Source organism: Oreochromis niloticus, linkage group LG6 (assembly GCF_001858045.2).
Source record: "Oreochromis niloticus isolate F11D_XX linkage group LG6, O_niloticus_UMD_NMBU, whole genome shotgun sequence".
Taxonomy (NCBI): Eukaryota; Metazoa; Chordata; class Actinopteri; order Cichliformes; family Cichlidae; genus Oreochromis; species Oreochromis niloticus.
In genome coordinates this window covers 6334826-6362077 of record NC_031971.2, presented here as the reverse complement: position 1 = coordinate 6362077, position 27252 = coordinate 6334826, and the positions used below count along the sequence as shown (strand labels likewise).

At 38.3% G+C, this 27252-nt stretch overlaps 1 protein-coding gene across 1 annotated transcript in view; it reads right to left on the bottom strand.

Moving 5' to 3' along the window:
- LOC102083017 (B-cell receptor CD22) overlaps positions 1 to 24407 on the bottom strand; it is a 75627-nt gene extending 51220 nt beyond the window's left edge. The window contains exons 1-3 of the mRNA XM_025907936.1: positions 24256 to 24407; positions 17854 to 18011; positions 11184 to 11519 (exon numbers count right to left, since the gene is read on the bottom strand). Of these exons, the coding sequence (XP_025763721.1) occupies positions 11184 to 11519; positions 17854 to 17923 (406 nt within the window). The 5' untranslated portion in view covers positions 17924 to 18011; positions 24256 to 24407. The remainder of the gene's footprint in view (positions 1 to 11183; positions 11520 to 17853; positions 18012 to 24255) is intronic.
- Between the last annotated feature and the right edge of the window lie 2845 nt (positions 24408 to 27252).

Here is a 27252-nt window from a genome sequence, read left to right as displayed (position 1 = left end):
AACAAGTGTTATGAGATTATAATAAGATAATAATAAAATGCAAAGATTGGTGACGATTCTTGGAACCATAAGGCAACAAAACCATGAGACATAAACTAGATTCTGCCTGTGACTCCATGTATGCCTCTCTTCCTCCTTCTCATGTATCACTCTTCACTTGTTGTCCATCTGAGAACAAGGCACAATTTGCTATTAATCTATAATATAATTACTAGAGATGGACCGATCAGATATTACATATCGGTATCGGTCCGATACTGACCTAAATTACTGAATCGGATATTGGGGAGAAATAAAAAATGTAATCCCATCCATTAAATATATTAAAAAAAAGCTCACAAAACTTGCTACAGGCGTAACTCGGCTCATAACCGTAGCACGTCGGAGCAGTATGCGTCACGTGATAGAGGGCTGCGTGTATTTGTAGCCTCGCTACCAAACCAGCATTTCATCTCCGAGGAAGTTATCCCAGAGAGAAGTAAAGCAAGTGTGTAAGTCCATCTCTGAATGTTTGTAAAGCGTACCCACGTTAAGCTTAACAACCGATATATGGAGCGACTGCCTCTCTCTCTCCCTCACCTTCCTGCTGCTACTTCAGTGGTGAAACTGATCAATGATCAGCTGATCGGCTTTTCTGTCGCGAGTCCGTCTCTCTTCTTTGTTTTTGGCCCACTTTGCACCAGACAGAGGAAACCAGCGGCTGAACAACAGCAGCACGTTTAAACTTGATAAGCTGTTGTTAGAATTTATTTAATATTACTTTCTACACCAGGATCCTTTTCTAGGTAGCTGACGGACGGCTGATAACTGTGCAGGGGTGGATCTAGCAAAGTTTAGCCAGGGGGGCCGATAGGGCATTAACAGGGAAAAGGGGGCACAAAGACATACTTTTCTTTCTTATTCTCATTTAAAATATCTAGCTTTTAATAAATAATTATCTGAATCTTACACCCAAAGTTTTAATCTGATGTAAAATGTATAGAAGTCCATTACTGTATATAGTAACTATTAAGTCTAATATACCCTAGTAAGCTAGTACTTTTTCCTTTGGGAAGGTACCATCTGTGAATTCTGCAATTCTGTTGAAGAAAGATGTTGAATCTGCTTAATTATTCTTGAAAAATAATTTATTTCTGTGCATTTTTTTTCACCCTGCATCAAATTAAAGTTGATTACATTGATTAAGCATCATGAGATGGGGGGTGGTTCCCTATTTTTTTTTTGCTGGGAGTTTGCAACCCCATTAGTTAGGTTGCTTAATATTTCTGCTAAGTACTCTTTAAAATACCAGAATAGGGAGGATGGAGCAGGTTTAAGTTTATTAGATTGATCAGTGTTGCTGAACTATGAAATATTTTGGGCGCAGTGTATTTTTTACATACAGGTATAACAGAATAGCTTTAGTGTTGTTGTTTATTTAAACTTGAGTATGAACGTATACAAAATGCAGCAAGATATTAAAAAAACAGTTTTATTGATTAAAACACACACTATATCGGATTCATATCAGTATCGGCAGATATCCAAATTTATGATATCGGTATCGGACATAAAAAAGTGGTATCGTGCCATCTCTAATAATTACCCACATTCAAAAACTCTTGCTCTTAATTAATAATAAAGTAATGACAGAAAAATTTTTATAGAACCAAAAAATTGCAGGTGTGTTTAATATTGTTTTTATACTGGAATACCTCTGCAATGCAACAACTGGTACATGTGTTATCGTGACCTGTGCTCTTTTTATTCCAGCTGGTGAGGGATCCACAGCCTGTAGCAGCCTCACACAGCTCCTTTTGTCACTGTTTCCTCCTCATGTGCTTACAGGGCATATCTGGACAATGTTATATCATGAGTAATAATTTAAATAAAAATGTATATACATCAAATACGCACACACACACACACACACACACACAGTGACATTTTATACCTTCTCCAGGCTCTATATAGCATACTATGGCCACAAGTTTGCATCATGGTGCTGATCAAGAATCTTTCCCTTATTGTTTATTCCTAGTGCTATAATAATAAAGTAATTAAAATAAAAAAATAAGTAATAAATATAAAATAATGTATTTATGATGACTCAATTTGTTTAACTATCCACTCTGTGCAGGCAGAAAGCTTATTAAATGTTTAAACTGCTGTAAAATCAGCATTTTGTCCTATTTGAAATATAAATCTAATATAATCTGTTTCTTTAAAACACAGTATTTTTCATAATATTGTAATTATGTGGATATGCATATTAGATCGTTTTTAGTGAAATATAAGCCCTCTAGAAAGGCAGCAAAAGCCCTGTAACTTACTTTAAAACTAAATATGTTATATACAGACCCATGACAGCCTTACCCAGTCAGCTAGCAGCTATGACCAGCACACTTGTGCGGTTAATGAAAGGACAGGTAATGTTTGTCACACTGTTACACACAAAGCACGCTCATTTGTTTCAATTCGTCAGTTGTCACAAGACAGTTTACCAGCCTGTACATAATAACCTAATACTGCTGTGTGGTATACACTACAGTGTATGCTGTACACCTACTTACTGGGGGTTTTTTTTGCATCAGTCTGCATTTCTCAATTAACTTGTGTTTCTCCTACAGCTCTGCACCACTCAGATGGCAAAAAATGTAAGTTCAAGAAAAAGAAATGAACACTGATGAATGCACAGATACTTCTGTTACTGTAATTCACTCTGTTCCATAAATCACCCTGGACAGAAAAAAAGTGAAAAATTTCACTCTTTATATACTTATCGCCCATTTTTGTACCAGACAAAATGTGAAGCATAGGGATTAAACCTGGCGACACAGTTGGACACTCCGTTTTAACAGTCGGCTCTGAACAACTTGATCAATAGAAAGAAATAATAAGCTGTTATTCTCACGCACAGAGAGACAGAACAGGAAATGCAATTCTCAGAAGTAAAAATGGATAGAGATGTGATCTGAAGATGATTTCTTTGTGGTTGGAAAATTTTAGAGAGATAGACATCTGGCTGCCCACCTTCCTCTATACGTGCATAATGTGCATGAACAGACAAAGGCCTGTAAACCCCCTTTAAAATGAGAAGAAAGAAATTACTGCATTAAAATTTAAAATTTCGTGTCACATTTGACTTCTGACTTCATCTTTAAGGCCAATAGATTAGTCTACAGGTGAAATGGATAATAATGCTTCATAGAGCGTTTTAAAATGGCAATATGATTTCAGATTAATTTTAGTATGCTTTTGTTGTGCACATTAGATTAACATCTTATAACAGTTTAAATACATAACATTTTGAATCCCCAAAAGTTGATTCAGTTCATCTGGACGTAGCATTTTGAGACTGAAGAAGTCACTTGGCTCAGCGATGAAACGTTTCTCCCACTGAAAACGCCACGTCCAGATGAACTGAATCAACTTTTTGGGATTTACTTACCTGGATGATTGAGAATGCATCAAAACATTTTGAATGTACAAAATAAACCGAATCAAATCTTTATTCACTTAATGCTTATTACCAAAGATTTAAACAAATTGTATTAAACAATGAAATGAATGTTTACACATTTACAATATCCACACAAATACCCCCCCCACCCCCAAAAAAAAATATTATACTGTCAGAATACAAAATACATATACAAAATGCAATAATCTTCCCTTAAAAATAAAACTGTCCAGAGAGTGGTTTGTGCTTTCAGAGTGCTTCTTCTAGTATTAAGTTTATATTTCAGTAAAAGCTAGATTAACTTCTAATAAAGTAGTAACGACTGTTACATGTGTTACACATATACACAGCTCTAACATTTATAATAGTCCACTGTGCAAGGACACATTTGTTATATCTATTGGATCATTCTTTATCAAAATGCAAACACAGCCATAAACAGCAGTATCTTCCTAAAAACACTAAATATGTACACTGAAGACACACATTCATGTTCATATTCTACTTTTTCCTGACTGTGCTGTACAGTGCTGATGAATACTCTGCAGCCTGTTGATCTCTTAATCTGTAAAGGTAAATATGATGTCAATAAAACTCACAATATCAGTAACATTAAGTATTTTCTTTTCTTAAGTTAGACCAAAGACCAAAGTTACACCAAAACTAAATAAATAATGGATTCACAAAATCAAAACAAAGAACTGATGGAAACATTCCCACAGAAACTAAGTGTCCTCACCTTTGGGTGCTGTTTAATCTGACCACAGTGTAGTCCACATCTGTTACTTCTTCGTCCTTTTCTTTTCGTCTTTTGGTCTTAATGGGGAGAACGTTGTAGTAGTCGTGCTCTTCTGGCTTCTTTATGAAAGTTACACTGGAATAGCAAAGATCATCCTGCTGCTCCTCTGCTGCTCTACTCTGTGCTGGAGCTGAAGGGCCGTCACGCTTTGGACGTCCACTTGGTGCAGGGTCAAACATGTAATAATATGCATTTTCCTGAAATGCAAGATAACCATTAAAGATGAAAAGTCATGGTTGGACCGCCCGCCCTCCCCTGCCATCTGAGCCACAGCCTCCCAAACCTTGTATCTGTATTCCTGGAGAGGTTTATATCCCGAGCAAAGGAAGAGCAATGCCACCAACAACAGCATTAAACAAAAAAGTGTCATTTTCTCAACACATGAAAACTGATTACAATTAATCACTGTCTTAACTAAAGGTACCCACACACTGTGCAGTATTAGAAATCAGTCATTACAAGCCACACTGTGCAGTGTGGATCTCATAAATCTGGGTGGAACATGAAGTTTGAAGCATGTGAATTGTACAATGATAATGATCAGCTTTTATTCCTCTGCTGTTGGTGTCCATACCGAATCATCAGACTGGATTCAGACTTGATAACAGCTGGCAGCTGTCATAAAACAAACTGCTAAACAACTCTACTAGATCTTCCTCTTTATTGGAATTCTCTAAAAGCCAGATACTTCCATCATTTCTCTTTGTTTTGTCGTCTTCATGAGTGTTGGTGCTCAGTTGATCAGCACAGCATTTCATGCTGCATTTCTGTTGGTTGGTTAATAGATGTCGACTGCAGCAGCAGGGACACTGTGAGATGATCACCCTCAAATTCTGGCAATGTAATGATTTTATCTCAGACCATCTTTGTTTACAAGATTACTACAGCCAACCTTTTAAGTTCTTCCACTGTTTAAGATAGGACAACCACAATACACACAATCAAAGCTATCACCACAGTTTTTCTTTATCTTAGATGGCCCACAGTCACAAAATGTATACCCAGCTTAGTATCTGGTTGGGTTAATACCCACTTTTTTGTACTACAACAACCAACTTTATCTTTCAACTGTGCTGTGCATGACAGCAGTATACAGACATGTACAAAGAGATTCATTTACATTTACATTAAAATGGTCTTTTCAGGTTCATATATGTATACCTAATACCTGACCTCTTCTTCCTTACCTCTGGTTTGTTGTCTGGCCTCTCTCTGGATAAATTTATTTTGAAGCACCCTTTTCTTCTGTACAGAAGGACGAATGAACATATCAGTGAATTATTACATGAAATCACTAAAGACTTTTTTAATAACAACAATAAAACTGAACTGCTCACCTAATGAATATGATTCCACAGATGATTATGACAGCCAGAATTAGAACAGTGACTGATGCAACTACAGCTGTTTTTTTCCATGAGTCTAGGAAACAGTGACAAAACTGAACATTTGTCACTGGATTACAAGATTCGGGATCACATAGAAATGGAGATAAAACATTCAACCGATCAGACCAAAATCTTCAAATTAACAACTCGATTCTGAATCTAATTCTAACTCTAAACTTTAACAATACTAAAACCAACATTAGGACATTTTAACAACTCCATTGTACTACTATTTTGATTGTTCCTAATGCCAGGACAACAACTGTTTGTGTGTTAAAACATGCAGATCATGACTTTTACTGAAGTCGACCTCAACCAACTCAACACTAAATACAGAGAAAACAGGACAGTAAGACTTGTGGTTAGCATTAGCTAAGGGACTAATGGGAGGCCACTTAATTTCATCTAAAAAGCTGCACAGTTGCAAGTATCAATGAAATTCTCTCTGACATATTTAGGACAATGACCGTGTCTGTAGACTGGCAAACAGTGAAGCTGCTACACACTGATTACCATGGAAACCTGAGAGTTTGCTCATGTCACACTGGTCACCATCCTACAAGATTTTATTTACTCTCTTTCAGTTTGTATTTGGAAAATGTCAAACACATAGACACAAAGCACCACAATTAAAGATATGATCATGTTTCTTTTTAAGAAAAACAGAGCTGGATATACAGCAGCATTGACAATGACAGCATGATGAAATAGATCAAACATCAGCCTGGAGAACAGTTAAAATATTACAACCCACACTTTTTACTTTTAAAAAGCTCTTTGGATCCCATTATGGTAATTACCATTATTCAAGTGTTTTGTATGGAATGTAAGAATGTCTCTTGGGTTGTTTTGTGGGTGTGATATAGTAATATATGGTCTAACAAAACAAAACCGATAAAAAGGCATTGTTCATTAAGCAGACTATGATGATGTCTTTGGCAGCCAACTTGAGCCAACTGAAAATCTAGAGGGCATGATGAAAGCTGAGACTGAAAGGTACTGTCAACACCATTTGTTCACAGGTTATGGGTGTATTATCTGATTCATAAATGTATCCATACTGTAATCTTATTTTATTTCCCTACATAACTGACACTGGTACATCAATAATAAACTAAATAAACTGTTCTGAAACTAAGATTAACTGCTGTTTTCTACTGATCTGTTTTGTTCCTTGTACCAGGTGTAATTAGCTGCTGGGTTAGCATCACTGCTACATGTCAGAGTCACTGAACTGCCCTCCATTATCTCAGCAGACGGAAATGATGTTTTCAAAAACTGTTTTCACTCACATTTCACATTGATAGAGATGACTTTAGATATCGTTTTGCCCAGCTCATTCTCAGCGGTACAGCAATACTTTCCAGAGTCAGAAGACTGGATGGAGCTGAAGATGATCTGCTTTTCTTGGCTGATCGGTTGTTCTTCCTTGTACCAGGTGTAATTAGCTGCTGGGTTAGCATCACTGCTACAGGTCAGAGTCACTGAACTTCCCTCCACTATCTCAGCAGAGGGACTCACTGACACAGAGGGAACCTCTGGAATGTCTAGAACAGAGAATATTAACATTAGAATTAACGTCATAATACATTGTGTATTTTTCTGTTAATAATTACAGCAAACAAAACATAAGAATATAAACTTTAATCCTTATTCTTCTGGTATTAATGTTCATTCAAAATATCCGTATTTCTTCTTTGAAGTTATGGTCAAGACATTTCCCTCACATTTCAGTCTGTCACACCCTCAAGTATGGGGAATCAGTCAGCCTTTAAATATTTGAAGGATCTGTTATCCTCAATATATTAGGTTCATGCTTTGCATGAACAGACCATGTTTGCTGGATTTGTCAGTTGTTCCATAAATTGGATGTACACATGACAGTCTATGGACAGACCTTTGTAGACAGTCAAAAACAGATCCCTGCACAACCCTGTCAGAAGCACATCCCTGTTTATTAAGCTAGTAATCAAATCCTCTAAATAAGCTAAATAAGCAGGATTAATCTACATTTGTATTCCAAAATAAAATTAAACCACTTACAGTCAGGGGAAACATTATTTGAACCGCTGCTGATTTTGCAAGTTTGGCCGCTAACAAAGATCAGTCCTTAATTTCAGTGGTGGGTTTATTTGAACAGTGTGAGATAGAACAATAACCAAAAAAAAAAAAAAAAATCCAGAAAAATGCATTTAAAAAAAGTTATAAATTAACTTGCACTTTCATGAAGGAAATAAATATTTGATCCCCCATCAGTCAGCAAGATTTCTGGCTCCCAGGTGTATTTTATACAGCTGATGTTGGAAGCCTTCTCAACTCATTACCTGTATAAAATACAGATGTCCATAGAAGCCATCAGTGCATCCAGATTCCAAACTCTGTACCATGGCCAAGATGAAAGAGCTTCCCAAGTATATCAGGTATATCAAAATTCTGGCCCTACACAAGGCTGGGATGGGCTATAAGACCATCGCCAAGCAGCTGGGTGAGAAGGTGACAACATTATTATTCACAAATGTAACAACCATAAAATAACTACCAATCTCCCTCGGTCTGGAGTTCTACGCAAGATCTCACCTCATGGACTTTCAATAATAAAGAGAACAATCTGGAACCAGCCCAGAACTACTCGGAAGGAACATCAGTGATCTCAAGGCAGCTGGACCAGAGTCACCAAGAAAACAGTTGGTACCACACTACGCCACGAAGGATTGAAATCCTGCAATCCCCTGTTTGAAGTTTGCCACTGAACCTCTCAATAATTCAGAGGGGGACTGGGTGAAAGTGTTGTGGTTAGATGAGACAAAAATTGAGATATTTGACATCAACTCAACTCGCCGTGTTTGGAGGAGGAAGAATGCTGCCTATGACTCCAAGAACACCGTCCCCACCATCAAACATGGAGCTGAAAACATTGTGCTTGCAGGGTGTTTTTTCTGCCAAGGGGACAGGGCAACTGGACCGGATTTTTAGAAATACATTTTTCTGGGTTTGGTGGTTATTGTTCTGTCTCTCACTGTTCAAATAAACCTACCATTGAAATCATAGACTAATCATTTCTTTGTAAGGGGCAAACTTACAAAATCAGCAGGGGTTCAAACAATTTTTCCCTGACTATAAATGGTGAGACAAGACGGTGGTTAAGATTGCTTTGTTATGTCTGGGGAAAAGGAAACCAATGATTGCTCAACTCATCTTCCCCTACCTCTTCTCCACAGCAACTTTACAATGAAGTCACCTTATTTCCTTAAGTAGATGTTCCTCTTTAATCTTAATTATATGTTGTTCAGAATACTACTGTCTTTCATGTAATTATTTGCTTTCTTCACCACATGGTCAAACCATTGTTCAGCACAATGACTGTTCTTTTTGAACTTACTCTAAGTCAATAAATGCTTCTGATTCATGAACCTGGCTGCACTCACCTTTAAACTCTTCGTACAGTAACACACTCACACAATTTAAATTATTGTATAGTATTGTCAGTTATGCTGAATATCTGAAACAACAGTTTGGTGAACAAAAAAAGGGTGTAGATGTAAAGATTATTTGGCATGATGACCACATGACACAGTGAAGTAAACTTACACACAGAAGCTGAGCGATAATCTTCGTGTCCTTTGAAAGCACAGGAGATGACGTCTCCAGGATTGAACAGATCTTGATAAGAACTTTGTTCAACCATAAACTGATTGTTTTTGAACCAGACAAAAGAAAGACGCCCAGCTGGACTGCAGCTGCTTTCACACTTCAGCTCTGCCTCAGTCTGAGACTCATGGACTGATATTATTCTGCTCACCTTCACCTGCAGAGCTGTGTGAAATAACAAAAATAGTCACATTATTAATTAAATGACTTAACTGAATGAAATATCCATCAGTGTGTGTTGATCAGTACCTGTGACAGTCAGAGTTGTTCCAGGTAAACTACTCTTCCATTCAAATCTTTGTGTTTTAAATTTGAAGTGATACTGGGCTGAATCACTCTCTGTCAGGTCTCTGATTCTCAGAGTGGAGCGTCCTCTCTCTGTTTCAATCAGCTCAACACGACCTGCATACTGGGAGTCTTCTCTGAGGTCCTCAGATCCACGACCAGAACGGAACCAGGATGTTGATTGGATTAGACTTTCGTAGCTGTTGTAAGTAGAAGAAATGTCCACTGATGAGCCTTTGAATGCACAGATTCTTCTTTTACTGTAATTCACTCTGTTGCACCGTTCACCATTGATGCCTGAAAAATTATAATTAAAAGAATTTTTAAAACCAAATTTATTGACAGAACATGACATTAATTATCACCCAGATTAAGTTTTCATTCAGGTAAAATCTCAAAGGGAACTCACAAACTAACGGAGAGTGAAAATCCTCAAATCCTTTTAAAGCACATGAGTAGCTGTATGAAGTGTCACGTGGCGCTTCATAAGAAGAAGAGCTGGCTCCATTCACTTGTTGTCCATTTTTGTACCAGACATAAGATGAAACATAAGGATTACACCTGGTGACACAATCCAACTGTCGTCCAGTGGACACTCTGACCTGAACATCTTGGCCAGTGGACAAGAAACAATAAATAAGATGTCAGTCACTCTCACACTGAGGGAGACATTAGTAAAATTCGCAGAAGTGATAAAATTAATTAGAAACAAAGTATTAATTCTTTCCATCTTTAGACCCAAAACCATTCAAACTATTATTAAAAGGTACGGTAGAGCATGCAAATAAAAATTGATTAAATATCCATCAGTGTGTGTTGATCAGTACCTGTGACAGTCAGAGTTGTTCCAGGTAAACTACTCTTCCATTCAAAGCTTTGTGTTTTGAATTTGAAGTGATACTGGGCTGAATCACTCTCTGTCAGGTCTCTGATTCTCAGAGTGGAGCGTCCTCTCTCTGTTTCAATCAGCTCAACACGACCTGCATACTGGGAGTCTTCTCTGAGGTCCTCAGATCCACGACCAGAACGGAACCAGGATGTTGATTGGATTAGACTTTCATAGCTGTTGTAAGTAGAAGAAATGTCCACTGATGATCCTTTGACTGCACAGATGCTTCTGTTACTGTAATTCACTCTGTTGCATGAATCACCTCGGACACCTGAAACATAAAATGATTTTTAAGTCAGATTAATGTAAGTAATCACAGTGAGTTTGACTGTTTTTATTCAGATGTATGTAGTGACTCCACCAGAGGGTTTTATGTTACTGAAATAAACTCACACACTGAAGGAGAGGTTGAAGCTTCATGACCTCTTACAGCACAGGAGTAGCTATCTGAAGGATTCAGATAGTCTGTATACCAGTACTGGCCTGACTGAGTAGAAATTTTCTGTCCATTTTTGTACCAGGCATAGAAGAGACGATTATTTAGTTGACAACTGCCCTGACAAGTCAGTATTGGCCAGTCAGAATATAATGAGGTGTCCATGTGTACCTGAAGAACTGATTATGTGAAGAAACACAATCAGAGCAGAATATTATACATCCATTATCAATAATGCAAATGCACACAGTCATGGTAATAATAGGTTTTGACTGATGTGTAAATAAAAATGTTACCTGTGACAGTCAGAGTGACTCCAGGTAAACCAGTAAAACTCTCCCAGTATGTTTCAAACCTGAACTTGTACACAGCTGAGTCGCTCTCTCTCAGGTCTCTGATTGTCAGAGTGCAGCTCTTCCACTGAGAACTGTACGACACTCGACCTGCATACACTGGGTCTGTTTTCAGATCTTCAGGGTTATAATTGTTCTCTTTAGTGAACCAAACTCTTTTTAACACATTTACTCTTGAAGGGTATATGAACCAGCAGCCTATGACCACTGTTGATCCTTTTACAGCACAGATCTGAGTAGAAGTGTAAGTCACTCCATAATCATTCTGACTCTGTACCACTGTAACACAGAACACATCAGAATGCGTCAGATTTATAATAACAAACAACAGTAAAATTATGAAGTCGAGCAATTACAGCAGGTAAAATAAATATGGAAAACAAAACCACATATCTAAGTAAATATATTTCTAAAGGTGCTATTGACATGAAATTCTCACCAGATGTCAGTAACAAACCATCCAATCCACACATGCAAAGAAATCAAAACATAGATGTCCATATATCAAGTCATGTGTAATAATGAGAAATGACACAAGGAAAAAGTATTGAACACATAAAAAAAAGTGGAGTTGCAAAAAAGGCATGGAAAATAATGCCACCAGCTGAAAGCTGTCAGAAATTAGAAACCAATACTGTCACTAAGTGCAAATTACAGTTTTTCTCCATTGGTTTGGCTCATTTCTTGAAACAGAAATTACATTCTCAAAACTCTAAGATCATTTGGCAAAACACTCTTACAGTTTAGCACAACACTATAGCTCACCTGCAAAAGCTCATCTCTTCCAAAACTGTTCACTCAGGCTTCAATCTAAATCCCTTTCTCATCTAAACAGTCAGTGTCTCCAAAATGGCAAAGATCCTTCTCTATAGCTTTGGCTCATTTCTCGACACAGATCGGACATTCTCATCATTCTTGGTTCTTTTGTCAAAATAAACCTGGATGGTTGATCACAACAACATGTCCACCTGCAAAAGCTCATATCTCTCCTAAAACAGTTCACTCATGTGTCAAAACTACATTTCTTGCTAATCTGAATAGTCAGTGCCCCCAAAATGCATCGTCCCTTTGGCATTGTGTGAGTACTGCCATACAAAATGTTTAGATGTTTTGTCACTATGGAGGACCAACAATATACAACAGAAAAGAGTAGCCTCCAAGGTTTGACATCACAGATTGCACTCACACTACCAAGGAAATTATAACAATTTTTTATTCACACGCAAAGAAAGCTTCATACATAGGTAAAAAGAAAATGTACATTACAGTAGTAAATTGTATGAACACAAAATCAAAAAACAAGGATTTATTCAGTGGTCATACACTCTCCACCTCCAAGCAGAGAAAAACTCCTCTATCGGATTGAGGAAAGGAGAGTAAGGTGGTAGGAACCCCATGACCATACTTGGATGCGTTGCAAACCAGCCCCTAATGAGTGGGCTATGGTGGAAATTGACATTGTCCCACACAATTACATAAATGGGTAGGTGAGGCCCTATGAGACCTCTCTCATTTTCAGGGATAAAATCGGTATAAAGGCGATCCAAGAAGATGAGGAGCTTGTGTGTGTTGTATGGGCCAAGACTGGCGATGTGAGTGGCCACACCATTTTCAGAAATGGCAGCACACATAGTTATATTGCCCCTCGCTGACCTGGGACATCCACTGTGGCCCGGTGGCCAATAATATTACGGCCACATCTTCGGCCATTGGCCAGGTTGAAGCTTCATCCACGAACACCAGGATGTGAGAGGTCTGATGTCCCTCCAATGCCATTATTCTCTAAAATAAAGAACATAAAATCAGTCATACAGAAGAGTCATATACTAAAGTTAGACAATTACATGTTCTCCCCCACAGGTTCAATATACTACAGGCCACTACTCCAGTGGTTCTACACTAGTGATAGGCCTATGAGGAAGTACTGCAGGGGTATTTGATAGAAAGGGGAGTGGGAAATATTGATGACTCACTGAGATGTTACAGTAAAACCTACAGTATTAGATAGATTTGATTGGGAGACAACAAAATAAGGATTATAATGAGAAATGTATCATACAGTAAATTGCAGTTTTCTGTTGAAATTGTTGAAGTCAGATGCAGCAAATACTGATTCTGAAATCAGGTACAAGAGGTATTGAAACCAAATAAGTGAACTACTGCTTACTGTGATTACAGGTAAGGTTATAATGAGAGACAACCAGTAACTGACTTACATTTACATACTGGTAGCGCAGCTCCTTCACTCTGTCAGAGTTCCTCTCAAATGGTAGCCTGTAGATTTGTTTCATTGTCATCTGATGCTTCTTCAAAACCCGGTCTATCGTGGAGATGCTTATTGTGTTTATATTCTGGGATGTATGATTGTCCTGAAGGATGGCATCACGGATCTGTCTCAATGTGATGGCATTATTTGCCATCACCATGTTACAAATCTCTCTTTCCTGTTGTTCATTGAGCAGTTTTCCTCTGCCACCCACACGAGGTTGTTGTCCAATCCTGCACATAGAACAGAATACAGTAGGTTACCAGTGTAATTGTATTATTGTTTTACTCACAGTAACTTCACCACAATCCTAATGCAGCATTGCACAGTGACTGGAATACTACTCTAAACTGTATAAATTATGTAATTCCATAGTTTACAGTAATTTGTTCAATATATTTATACATTCCACTAGTCCTCTTCACCTGCTAGTATAGACCTACTACTGTAGGCAAATGCACACAAAATCTTTACAGTAAGTTATACATTTTTTGCCTCACGCACAGTGCCGTCCTATGCAACATATGATTCCATCATAGATTACATGGAGTACATACCTGTTTTCCCTGCGAAAGGTTTGGATGATGGAGGAGACTGTAGAGCAAGGGACATTAGGCTGCACTCGACGACCTGCCTCTGCCATTGTGAGGCCATGGTTTATGACATGCTCTATAATTGTGGCCCAAATTTCATTCGGGACAGCACAGTGTCTTCGCGCACCTTGGCCTCTTCCCCCTATTCCTCAACCACGCATTCTCAGTCCTCCTCCTCTTCTTCTTCTTCTTCCTCCTCCTCTTCCTTGAGGGAGAACTTCCCCTTGTCCGTTTTCTTGGCCTTGTCTATCCATGTTCAGAGATCGGACTGGCTCTGGTCAAGCTCTATATATCTGTGTTTGGCAGCGCACAATCGTGGAACACACCTGTGTGTGACACTCCCCCTTCGTTAGTCTAGTTTCACCTGACTGTCAATGACTGTCATCAATTTATCAAATATTCAAACAAATTCATATATGGTATTCATGGTATTATGTTCTTGACCAATTTTTACAATTGAACAGACAGTTGTGCATGCGAGTACTTATACAATGAAATCATGCCGACATGTTTTGGAGAGAATGATCATTAGACTGAGAATCAACTAATCAGTTTAGATCTACAGGATCTATTCATTTGGAAAATGTGCTAAATGTGGGCTAACTGTATAACTGTAGGCTACTTGTACTTAATCATTTGCAAAGATGCACTGAGACAATTGAGACATGTACTAAGGCATTTGCCATTTGATGAAATGAATGAGAAATGCCATTCTGTTGTGAACATTTGCCAAGAGGTTTGGAGGTTTGTCCATGTTATTTTGAGAATGTAATTTCTGTTTCAAGAAATGAGCCAAACCAATGGAGAAAAACTGTAATATCAACTGATTCAGACAGGCCATCCACACAAGAAACATCTCATGATGGGTGAAGCCACTAAGCTCTCATGAGGCTGTCACGACCTTATTGTTGGAAAACATTGTGATGGCATTGGTCACAGAGGCATTTCTAAAGTACTGAAAATTGCAATGAGCACTGCTGGGGCCATAATATGGAAGTGGAAAGAACATCGTTTTACCACAAACTGGCCATGATCAGATCCTCCCTGCAAGATTTCAGACAGTGGAGTAAAAAGAATTCGGAAAAGTTTCTAAGAGCCAAGGAGCACTGGTGGAGACCTAGAGAAAGATCTGGAAACTGCAGGTAAAATTCTTTCAAAGAAAATAAGTAATGCTCAACCACCATCGCCTGTATGAACGCTCACCACGCAAGACTCAATTTCTGAAGAAAAAGCATGTTGAATTTAAAGTCTGCTGAACAACATTTAGACAAGCCTGTGAAGTACTGGGAGACTATAGTCTGATCAGATGAGACCAAAATTGAACTCTTTTGATACCATAATACACACAATGTTATGAGGTCAAAGGGCACTGCATATAAAGCCAAAAGCACCATACCAACAGTGAAGTTTGGAGGTGAGATCATAATGGTGTGGGGCTGTTTTTCAGCATACAGCACTGGCACACTTCATACCACTGAAGGAAGGATGAATGGAAACATGAACTGAAACACTGTTGATAAAAATCTGCTGCCATCTATCAGGTTGATGAGGATGAAATGAAGATCACCTGACCTGAACCCAAAATAAAATCGGCTGAAAGAACTAAAGTTCAGAGTTCGTAGAAGGAGCCCACAGAGTCCTCTGGATCTGAAGAATGTTTTTGTGGAAAAACGGGTCCAAATCACACCTGAGCAATGCTTGTGACCAGTTTCTCCATACAAGAGGCATCTTGGAGCTGTCATCAGGGCTGGGTATCGATTTCAATTTCTATAAACGATTTGATTCTGATTCACAAGTTCCTGATTCGATTTGATTCAGACAGTCAGAAAAATTATAATTCTGATCATTTATCTAGATAGATAGATAGATAGATAGAAATATCCATATTTTTATATCTATGTATAAAAACAAAGCTGACAATTGTGAGACTGCATCAGAGGTGGAAGCATCGCAGCAGTGATGCAGTCAAAGTAACTGAGGATAAAACACAGAAAAATATGAAGGAGATTTTCCAGGCCTGGCTTTTTCCTGGTTATGGCTTTATAGCACATAACCTTTAATACAGTGGATTAAAAACGAAGAAAACCATGAACCAACATATGAACATTACCTGATGCTGCTGAAGTGAAGCAGAGCAAAGTTACAGAGGTTTTATTAGAGACACAGCTTAGCATTTTGCAATTTGGCATCATTTGTAAAAGCTTAAATTTCTTCGATATTGAACAGCAGAAATTAGGCTTTCTTACCGGCGGTCATTTTTGGAAAAAATAAATAAATAAAATTTAAAAACAGCGGCCGACAGCACTGTAAACAATGGCAAACTGGTGTATAATAAGCAAGCGAATAATGCTGATATTTGAGATGGGAAACTGGTCTTTAAGTACACTGAGAGAGAGAGAGAGAGCTGTGCAGGAAGTGTGATTTTATCGTGGTGAGAGCAAAACAGCAAAGGTAAGAGGGATTTAATGACGATGTTTCTCTAATGTGATACGTAGTTTGGATCTTCTTTGGCTGCTGGTTCAGTGAATTTTGGTGTGACAAAACCTGCAGCTTCAGAGTCTGTGAGATATCGGCCTTCAGCACCAGATGGCATGCACAGGTACATGCTGTCGAGTGACCGATCTGCGCTCTGTGTTTACATCTTTCTGTGGAATCCGTTTACCTGCTTTTTAAGCGTTTGGTGTTTTAACTCTTTGGTGGTTGTTGAAATAGTTTTGTGAGCTTTAACCTGAGATTCTGGCATTTCTGGCAAAATACATTTATATTTAAAAATTGATTCAACATTTAATAAATCGATATCACACTATTCAAACTAAAATCATAAGATTCGTGTTCGAGGCATTAAATATGTCATTAAGCATGTTTAATACTTTTCCCTGTGTCATTTCTCCTTATTACACATAATTTATGAACATCTGTGGTTTGATTTCTTTGCATGTTTGGATTTGATGGGTTGTTGCCAACACCTGGTGAGAATTTTATGTCAATAGCACCTTTAGAAATATATTTACTTAGAAAATTGGTGTCGTGTTCAATACTTATTTTACCCGCTGCATATAGGGAGAAATTCACACAATAGAAAAAATGAAGTTGTGCTTCATTTCTATTATAAAAAATATTTAACAGCTGTTTATCTCAGCCAAATGTGTGAAACGAATATCTTAGAATATAAATAGATACAGTTGAGTTTTACACATTTTAAATTATTTATTATCTAAATTATCTAGTTGTACTACTTGACAACCCAGTATAACAGAAAATTCTTCTTGTTTTTTTATGAGACAATTTCTATTAATCCTTAGAATTTTTCTCTCTGTAATTCAATGGCACATAAAGTAGCAATAAAGTAAGTACAGTATTTCAAAAAACATTACTATACTTAAATACATATTATAAAAAGTAAATTATAACAGTTAATGCATCAGTTGTTTCTTCTTTTTATCCTGTATAATAGAGACATACTGTAGTTTTATAATGTTAAGTGCCATGGTGAAGTTGCTGAGAACGTGAAAAGTGGAAACCACTCTGTCCTTTTCTAAACGCATGTATATATAATATCTGCAGTGTTGGTACACATCACACAGCATCTGTATTTATTTACAAAAAATATTTAAATATATGAAAACTGTAAGTAGAAAACAAATGCAAACATGTATATATAATTCCTGCAGATGATGGATGTGTGACAGCCAGAAACAGCTCTGGTGTCGGGGTGTAACTGCAGATATAAATCAAATATAAAGGTACACAATACCTGTTAGAGAGAGAAGGAAGAGAACAAATCCACTGGCTGCTGCACTTAAACTCATAGCTGCTCCTCTCATTTCTTAATTCACATTAACATGACAAATACGTCTCTGCCAGCTAGTCTTCATCAGACGCTGAGGATGTAGTCTTTGATGGCAGCGTCTTCTGTGGTTGGAAAATATAAAAGTGATATTAAACTGTCTTCCTTCCGCAGTACATGCTCAACATGCGTAAACAGATACAATCCTGTAAATCTCCACTCGAACCCTAATGAAGTGAAGAAGTGCTCCTTATACAGTGGTTTACATGTAAGATTAACTTCTTAACAGACAAACGTGGCATACAGTGCCTTGAAAAAGTATTCATACCCCTTGAACTTTAACATTTTGCCACCTTACAACCAAAAACTTCAATGTTTTTATTGAGATTTTCTGTGATAGACCAACTCAAAGTAGCACATAATTGTGAACTGGCATGAAAACGATACATGGTTTTCAAAATTTTAAGTAAATAGAAATCTGAAAAGTGCGGCATGTATTTGTATTTATCCTCCTGAATTCTGATACACCTTAAATAAAATCCAGTGGAATCAAGCTTTGAACATCTGAAGGAGCACTGTTCAATCCATCATCCAAAAATGGAAAAGTATGCTACAACTGCAACCCTACCAAGACATGGCCGTCCACCTAAACTGACAGACCGAGCAAGGACGGCACTGGTCAGAGAGACTCATGGTCACTCTGGAGGAGAAATCCACAGCTCAGGTGGGAGAATCTGTCCACAGGTCAACTGTAAGTCTTGTACTCCACAAATCTGGAAGAGTGGCAGCAAGAAAGCTATTGTTGACAGACAGACATAAAAAGTCCTGCAGTTTGCCAGGATTCATGTAGGGGACACAGCAAACATGTGGAAGAAGGTGCTGTGGTCAGACGAGACCAAAGTTGGACTATTGGACTTTGGCCTAAATGCAAAGCACTACATGTGGCAGAAAAGTAACACTGCTCATCACCCTGAACACACCATCCCCACTGTGAAACATGGTGGTGGCAGCATCATGCTGTGAGGACGCTTTTCTTCAGCAGCGACAGGGAAGCTGGTCAGAGATGACAGGCGTGTGGATGGAGCTAAATACAGGGCAAACCTGGAAGAAAACCTGCTGGAGGCTGCAAAGGACTTGAGACTGGGAGGAAGATTCACCCTCCAGCAAGACAATGTCATACCACTTCACATGTATGTGCTACTTTGTTGCTACTTTGTGTTGGTCAATCACACAAAATCTCAATAAATAAAAAAACACAAGTTTTTGGTTATAAGGTGACAAAATTTGTAAAAGTTCAAGGGGGGGTTATGAATACTTTTTTAAGGCACTGTATTTCAATCACTCTTTGCTCCTACAGTTACCGCAAAATGTATTAACAACACCATGAACAGATTTACTGTAAAGCTGCAGATTTAATGCGGGTTTACTTTGCAAAGAGAGCTAAGAGGAAATCTTTACCACAAAATATCTCTTAGATAAAAAGAATAGATGAGGGAAGTACAGCTGAACAGTTTGGTAGCCTTTCTGTTAAAATGATAGCTGTAGCTTAACAGCGCTGAGTGAGCTCTCCTGTAATCACCTCTAAGAGTCTGACGACAAAAGCAGCCTGCGGTAGTTTATACTGAAAAACACAATGTATTTAATAAAAGCAATTTGAATTTCCAGTTCTTGTCTCATGTCCAGAGTGTTTACATTGAAACAAGTGTCACATTTCTAATATTACAAAATACCATGGATGTCAAAATAAATACATACGGTGTGAGGCCTTTATGATTCAAATACTTCAAGTCTAAGAAGGGTTCTATTTCTTCACATCTTGGCAAGATAACTGAAGATGCTGGTTTTGGAGCAGATGGGCTGATTAGCTTGTGTACCTACAGTAGTTTTAAAATCATGATCTGATTCAAAAACTGGAAAGGAAATGCAAATTCAATCCTGTTTTTCTACACTATGACATCTAAGACAGATATTTTTGCACTATCATACATGTGGCTACATTTCTGAGTGTACAACTGTATGCAAACCATTATGCATATAACTGCATGCCGGTTTTGCAAAGGTGGCCCAGGTTTTAAAGGATTGTCTTGTGATATACTGTTTTTAAAGTACAAATTACTCTTATTTATTTTCCTTTTTAAATTTTTAACCCATATCTTTTCCAGAAAAATGGCAAAGAAAAAATGTAAGTAAGAATGGGCTGTGATTTTTTGGGCTGCACCGGTGTTCTATTACAGATTTATTATGTGAAAAGTGGGGCTGGACAAGACTTTAAATATAATTTTGTATTAGATAATTACTTTCCAAAGTATAAAAAAAACATTTAGACTTATTAATGCATCTTTTGTAATCAAAATACATTTACTATATTCATATAGCACTCGTATAGAACAGCATTTTTTATTATATACAGTATTATATAGGTATTATATTATTTATCCTTTTCATGTTTCAGTTACTTATATATTACTGAATAGCCTGACTGATAATAATGCCACTATCTGTAAATAACAGGCAGCTAAAGCTTTCAAATAATCTGGAATAAGTACAGTATTTCCATCCAAAATATAGTGACATAAAAGCTAAAAGTGGCATAAAATAGAATTACAGTAAATTTCTTGAGTAAATCAGTCACACTCCTCACAGTTGTATCAATGCTTTAATCCGGTGATGTTGGTGGTTATCCTCCTGTTTAAGCGTCAAATTACTCCTCGTGGTATTTAAAACTCTTTTTGTTCTAAACTGGGACAAGTTTCATTTTATATTTTTCTATAGAAAAAAATTAAAATTATATTAAGTAGTATCATCTTTGTGTGGCTGACTGTAGCCTAGAGTACAGAATCTAATCAGTTAAACAGATGCTGTCAGTTGGCCTTTATTCAAACCCATGTGTGTGTAACTAGTGCCTAAATATAATCTTGGTCCAAAAGTAGAAAGAGGATCTTGCTTTTCCTTGACCAGTCCACAGTTTCAAAGTAATTTATTTTTTCTATAAACCTTAATAAAGCAATATAATTGTGAAACCGGGCACCTAAGATCTTACTTGTTGACCTTTCATAACAACAGCCGATTTTCTGTTTTTGTCAGGTTATGTTGGTTTGTTTGTTTTTAATTATTAACAACCATTTAACACAGACTGGGTTGCAGCAAAAATTGTCTTGCATGCCAGAGTAAAATAGCTACGCACTATATTAATGGAAATATGTAGTCATATCTACCCCTGCTTTGTCGATCAGGCACTGATACTGATCAGTGTTTAACAGTTGAATTTTTTTGTAACTTCCTGGTTTTTAATGTGGTACATTTCAAGGTTTTCCGGTCTAGGTATAATATGTCATATTTTATACTAGAAACCATCCTATTACGTTTGGTATGCAATTGCTACATGTAGAGCATGAAAGGCTGGTTTGGCTGCAGTAACTTTGTTCTCTTTCCCAGTGGTGTAAGCAGGGATTTGGAGTCCCATGCAAAAATAAATATACAGGGTGGGCCATTTATATGGATACACTGTAATAACATGGGAATGGTTGGTGATATTAAAGTCCTGTTTGTGGCACATTAGTATATGTGAGGGGGCAAACTCCTCAAGATGGGTGGTGACCATGGTGGCCATTTAGAAGTCGGCCATCTTGGATACAACTTTTGTTTTTTCAATAGGAAGAGGGCCATGTGACACATCAAACTTATTGGTAATGTCACAAGAAAAACAATGGTGTGTTTGGTTTCAACGTAACTTTATTCTTTCATGAGTTATTTACAAGTTTCTCTTTGTTCACAGCCATTGACATGTCGAAGAGGTTAACCCGTGAGGAGCGGATCGAAATCATGTTGATATCTGGTGAACGCAGTAACCGGGTCATTGCAGCAGATTTCAATGCAAGACACCCTACGAGACCACCCATCTCCCATGCTACAGTTAGTAAACTGCTTGCTAAGTTTCATGAAACTGGTTCAGTGTTGAATTTGCCAAAATGTGGACGCAAGAAAACTGTCACTAATGAAGGAACATCAGTGGCTGTCCTAGCTTCATTCAGCAAGAGCCCACAGTGTAGCACTCGCTGCATGTCACTGGAGAGTGGCATTAGTCGAACATCCCTTCGGCGGATATTAGCTACTCACAAATGGCACCCTTACAAACTCCAGCTACTGCAGCATCTCAACGAGGATGACCCAGATCGGTGCACAGAATTTGCAGAATGGGCAAAACAAAAATTGGAACAGGACCCTCAGTTCACGCAGAAGATTTTGTTCAGTGATGAGGCAAACTTTTATGTGAATGTTGAAGTTAACAAACAAAACCACCGCTATTGGTCTGACACTAACACACACTAGATGGATCCCTCCAAGACTGTTTGAACAAACAAAAGTGATGGTTTGGTGTGGTATATGGGGTACAACGATAGTGGGTCCATTCTTCATCAATGGAAACCTCAAGGCCACTGGATATTTGAAATTGCTACATGATGATGTGTTTCCCTCTTTATGCACTGAAGCTGGCACGTTCCCTGAGTTTTTCCAGCAAGATGGTGCACCACCACATTATGGGTGCCAGGTCCGAGCATTCCTAGATGAACAGTTTCCTGGAAAGAGGATTGGTCGTCGTGGGCCAGTTGAATGGCCCCCAAGGTCTCCCAATCTGACCCCCTTAGACTTTTATCTTTGGGGTCATCTGAAGGCAATTGTCTATGGTGTGAAGATACGAGATGTGCAGCACCTGAAACTACGGATACTGGATGCCTGTGCTGGCATTTCTCCTGCGGTGTTGCTATCAGTGTGTGAAGAGTGGGAGAAGAGGGTTGCATTGACAATCCAACACAATGGACATTTTATAAGTGGTCAGAAACTTGTAAATAACTCACGAAAGAATAAAGTTACGTTGAAACCAAGCACACCCTTGTTTTTCTTGTGACATTACCAATAAGTTTGATGTGTCACATGGCCCTCTTACTATTGAAAAAACAAAAGTTGTATCCAAGATGGCCGACTTCTAAATGGCCACCATGGTCACCACCCATCTTGAGGAGTTTGCCCCCTCACATATACTAATGTGCCACAAACAGGACTTTAATATCACCAACCATTCCCATGTTATTATGGCGCACCCTCGAGAGGTTGGTTCTAAACCATCTGCGCCCCCTGGTGAGGTCTTCATTGGATCCGCTGCAGTTTGCTTACCAGCCTGGCATTGGGGTGGAGGACGCCATCATCTACCTCGGCGGCTGAGGTCATTTGGAGTACAGGGAGCGCTTTTAAAGACCTTCTATGACTCTGTGGTGGCATCTGTCATTTTTTACAGTGTTGTATGTTGGAGCAGCAGTTTATCGGCAGCTGAGAGGAAGAGGTTGGATAAACTCATCAGGAAGGCCAGCTCTGTTCTGGGATGCACCCTGGACCCAGTGCAGGTGGTGGGAGACAGAAGGACAAAATAACATCTCTGATGGACAGAGTCTCCCACCCCATGCATGGAAATGTTGCTGAACTACAGAGCTCCTTCAGTGACAGACTGCTGCATCCTAGATGTGTGAAGGAGCGTTTCCGCAGGTCCTTCCTCCCTGCAGCTGTCAGACTGTACAATCAGAACTGCTCCCAACAATCATAGATGTTTACATCAGCACTGTAACTGCAATAAGTTAATTAACCGATTCGCACTACAACCTGGTTTGCCTCTTATCTGTAGTTATTTATATTTAATTTAATAACTGTACAGTACTCTCTGTATATAGTAACCATTGTCCTTAATGTAAATATGTAAGAAAAATTGTGTATGTTTCTGTTCTGTGTCCTGTGTACTGTTTGTTTGTATATGTGTATTTTTGGCTGCTGTTACAACCAAATTTCCCCTTGTGGGACAATTAAAGGGTTATTCTATTCTATTCTATTCTATATAAATGGCCCACCCTGTATATATAACTTTAGGCCCCACCACATTAATACTGTAAACCATGCTAGTTCTAATATAACACTGTGCAGACCTGGATCAATATTCTCATAAATAGATTAAATAGATAATATAAATAGATTTTATAATGTTGTGCAAGACTGATGAGATATGTAGAAACCACATTTTACATTTTAATATTTTCTAAAATTCTAGTATTTTCAATATTTTTTACTGCTTAAACATTTGTATTTATAATACTAAATTTTGGCAAATATAACGTGAATAATCCTTTGAATATCAGTTTTCAAGCAAAGTATAGCAAATGTGTCTGTCCTGAGACCTATAAAGCAAAGGTTTTAATCTGATTTAGCTTGCTAAAAACTTTGATCACCTGCAACAGTACTTCTCTGTTTATGTAGGTTATGATGATAAAGATTCCTAAGGGGCCCCCTTAGAGGCAATTAGACACATTTTGGCATAACTCAACTCACCTGCTTATAGGTTCTGCCTCCAATTACAAGTTGGCTAAAAAAACAAACACATTATTTTCTGTCAGAAATGAAGCAAGCTGACTAAAACTAGGAAAGTCCATGAATTTAATTTCTGCCTGTCTCTCTTTCTTTTTCGAAACTCAGACTTTACTGATAACCAGTGTTGGGACTAACGCGTTATTAAGTAACGCGTTACAGTAACTACGTTATTATTGTGGTAACGAGCACGGTAACTAGTTATTATGCCAAAACCAGGAACGCGTTACTCGTTACTGGGATTTAGATAGGCTCGTTACTCGTTACTTCGTGTGGTGGATATCGCGGAGCTTCCACAGATTCAATAACATTAGCAAGTGGTGGAGGCCAGCAGGTGGATGAAGGAAAAGGGAGGCAAGAGGAGAGACCCGAAGCAGCCGCCGGTCCGCGTGTCAGGTGAACTGAACTTCAGGTAAGAAGTTATGACCTGCAGTCTATCTGGGTCAGATATAAACCAAGTTTAGGTGGAGTTTATTTTCGGTATGCTGACATTTTCGTACTGCGTGCTAGCTAGCATGACGGAGTTTCTATACAGCTGGGTGGGTGCTATGTTACTGATGTTGAACTTTATTTTGCTCATACGGTTAATTATTAGAGTTGCCAACCGTCCCGTAAAAAACAGAATCGTCTGGTATTCAGAGAAAATATTACGCGTTTCGTACTGAGGTGAAAAGGAACAGTTTGTCCCGGACTTCAGCTACAATGAAAAAGACACAAAGCTGGAGCTGCACAGCTGCCTCTTCTTCTCTCATTCTCTCCTCTCCTGTTTCTACTTCAATCACGAAACTGATCAATGATCAGCTGATCGGCTTTTCTCTCTTGTTTATTTATCGCCCACTTTGCGCCAGAAAGAGGAAACCAGCGGATGTCGCGTTAAACAACAGCAGCACGTTTAAGCTTGATCAGCTGTTGTTAGAATTTATTTAATATTAATTTCTAGTATCAGCTGATGTTTGCTGGAGCCACAGCTGTAAAGCTGCTGGTCATGATATCGGTTTGTATATCTGGTGAGAGGGAAACATGCAGATGAAACCAGGAGATGTCCTTACTGAATCATCAGAGCTGAACAGGTGATGGAGAAACAGGTTTACCTTTTAGGTGACATGAATGAGTTGAAGGGAAGTTATCAACTGTTTCTGAGAGACAAATAACACCAGGATCCTTTTCTAAGTAGCTGACAGCTGGTAACTGTGCAGGGGCGGGTCTAGCAAAGTGTTGCCAGGGGGCCAGGTAGGGCATTAACAGAGAAAGGGGGGCACAAGGAAATACTTTTCATTATTATTCTCATTTAAAATGTCTCGCTTTTAAAAAAATAATTATCTGAGTCTTACAACAAACAACTGATAGATTGATACATATATACCATCAGAACAGTGCACATCACTGTCACAACAGTGTTTATTTTCATTCAAAGGCTTTATGATTTTTCCTATAATGGTGGGCCGGTCTCTAGTCAAAATGCCCGGGACGATTTTTTTGTCCCAGTCCAGCTCTGTATGCAGCTCATCTGCAGTCTGGTGTTACCTACATCTTCCTATTCAGAAGGCAGAATTTCCAAGTTCTGAGTACAATCAAAAGCACCACGACTGCAGTTTTTGTGTTGGATGTAAAAAGCAGGCTAGAATCATGGCGGTCCAGGCGTGGGATTTCTCTCGTGGAAATGTGCACATTATTTTTTCCTTTCTGTTGGTAGGTGGCACAGTGCACTTGTGGCAAGTAAGCAAGCTAGAAGACTGGCAGTCTGGCTGGTATCCAGTTACGGAAGCAACACATTAACAAGAGAATTCTGAGTAAAACCAAAGTTACTTTCCCTAGTAACTAGTTACTTTGAAAGTAACGAGTAACTTGAAGTAACTGAGTTACTTTTTTAGAGAAGTAACTAGTAATGTAACTAAGTTACTAATTTAAAGTAACTTACCCAACACTGCTGATAACAGAGACATCCTGCTGCAGTGCTATCTCCCTGTATCGCTAAGAGCGCGTGCACGTGGACTAAACCAAATCATGAAATAAGGAAGGGGGGGGGGGGGGGGGGTCAGAGGCTGACTGAATTATATTCTTTGGTGTCAAAAACAAACAAAACTATTGCTAGGAACCAAACACGTTTATAGGTACCTTGTGAAGAAAACAGTATTCTATGGTGATAAAGTTAATAATTTTCATAACAAAAACAAATAAATAAAATAATATAAATGGACTATTTGATTATTCCCTTCATAGAATCGTCATAACTTCTCTCCTCTAAGGACCCCTGCTTTCTTAATTGATTTCACTTGCAGACAAGACGTACAAACGACCTGGTGAAATCATCACTGGGAACGTGTTCCTGGTTTTGATATGACTGTGACAATTTTTATTTTATTGCTATGTTATTGTTGTAATTGTAACATGTTTGTCTGAAACGGGTCTCTCTTGTAAATGACTTATTGAGTCTTTATTGAGCTACCTGTATAAATAAAGGTTAAATAAAAAATAAAAAAGTAATTGAGTTAACTAATGAGGTTGCTTTGTCTGCTTTGGCCAATAGTGGTCACTGCATGACATGTGCATTACATGTGCAATGCATCATTTGTCATTTGTGTTTTGCTGACTTTTGAAGACTGGCATATCCTATTTAATACGTGTGTGGTTTTCTTGATCACCTTCTGCAAAGGAAGGATTATTAATAAAGCTTTTAGAAAACTTTGTTGGACTCCGCAGTTCTTCTTTACTCTTTCAATGTTGGGATAAATTCTCTTTCCACATTCGAGTGAATCCAGCAAGCATATAATTAAAAATGAATGGACAGGTCAGCAGAGTGTTTTGTTTTTGTTCTGCAGATCTACATGATTGAGTTTTGTGTGATACCTGTGATTCACTGGGCAGGTTTAAATACTCACCGCAATGATTTCTTATCTGCAGTGCCACGCTGAGACACAACACAGGGGGTCTTGGTGTATTATCCTCCACACCTACAGGTGG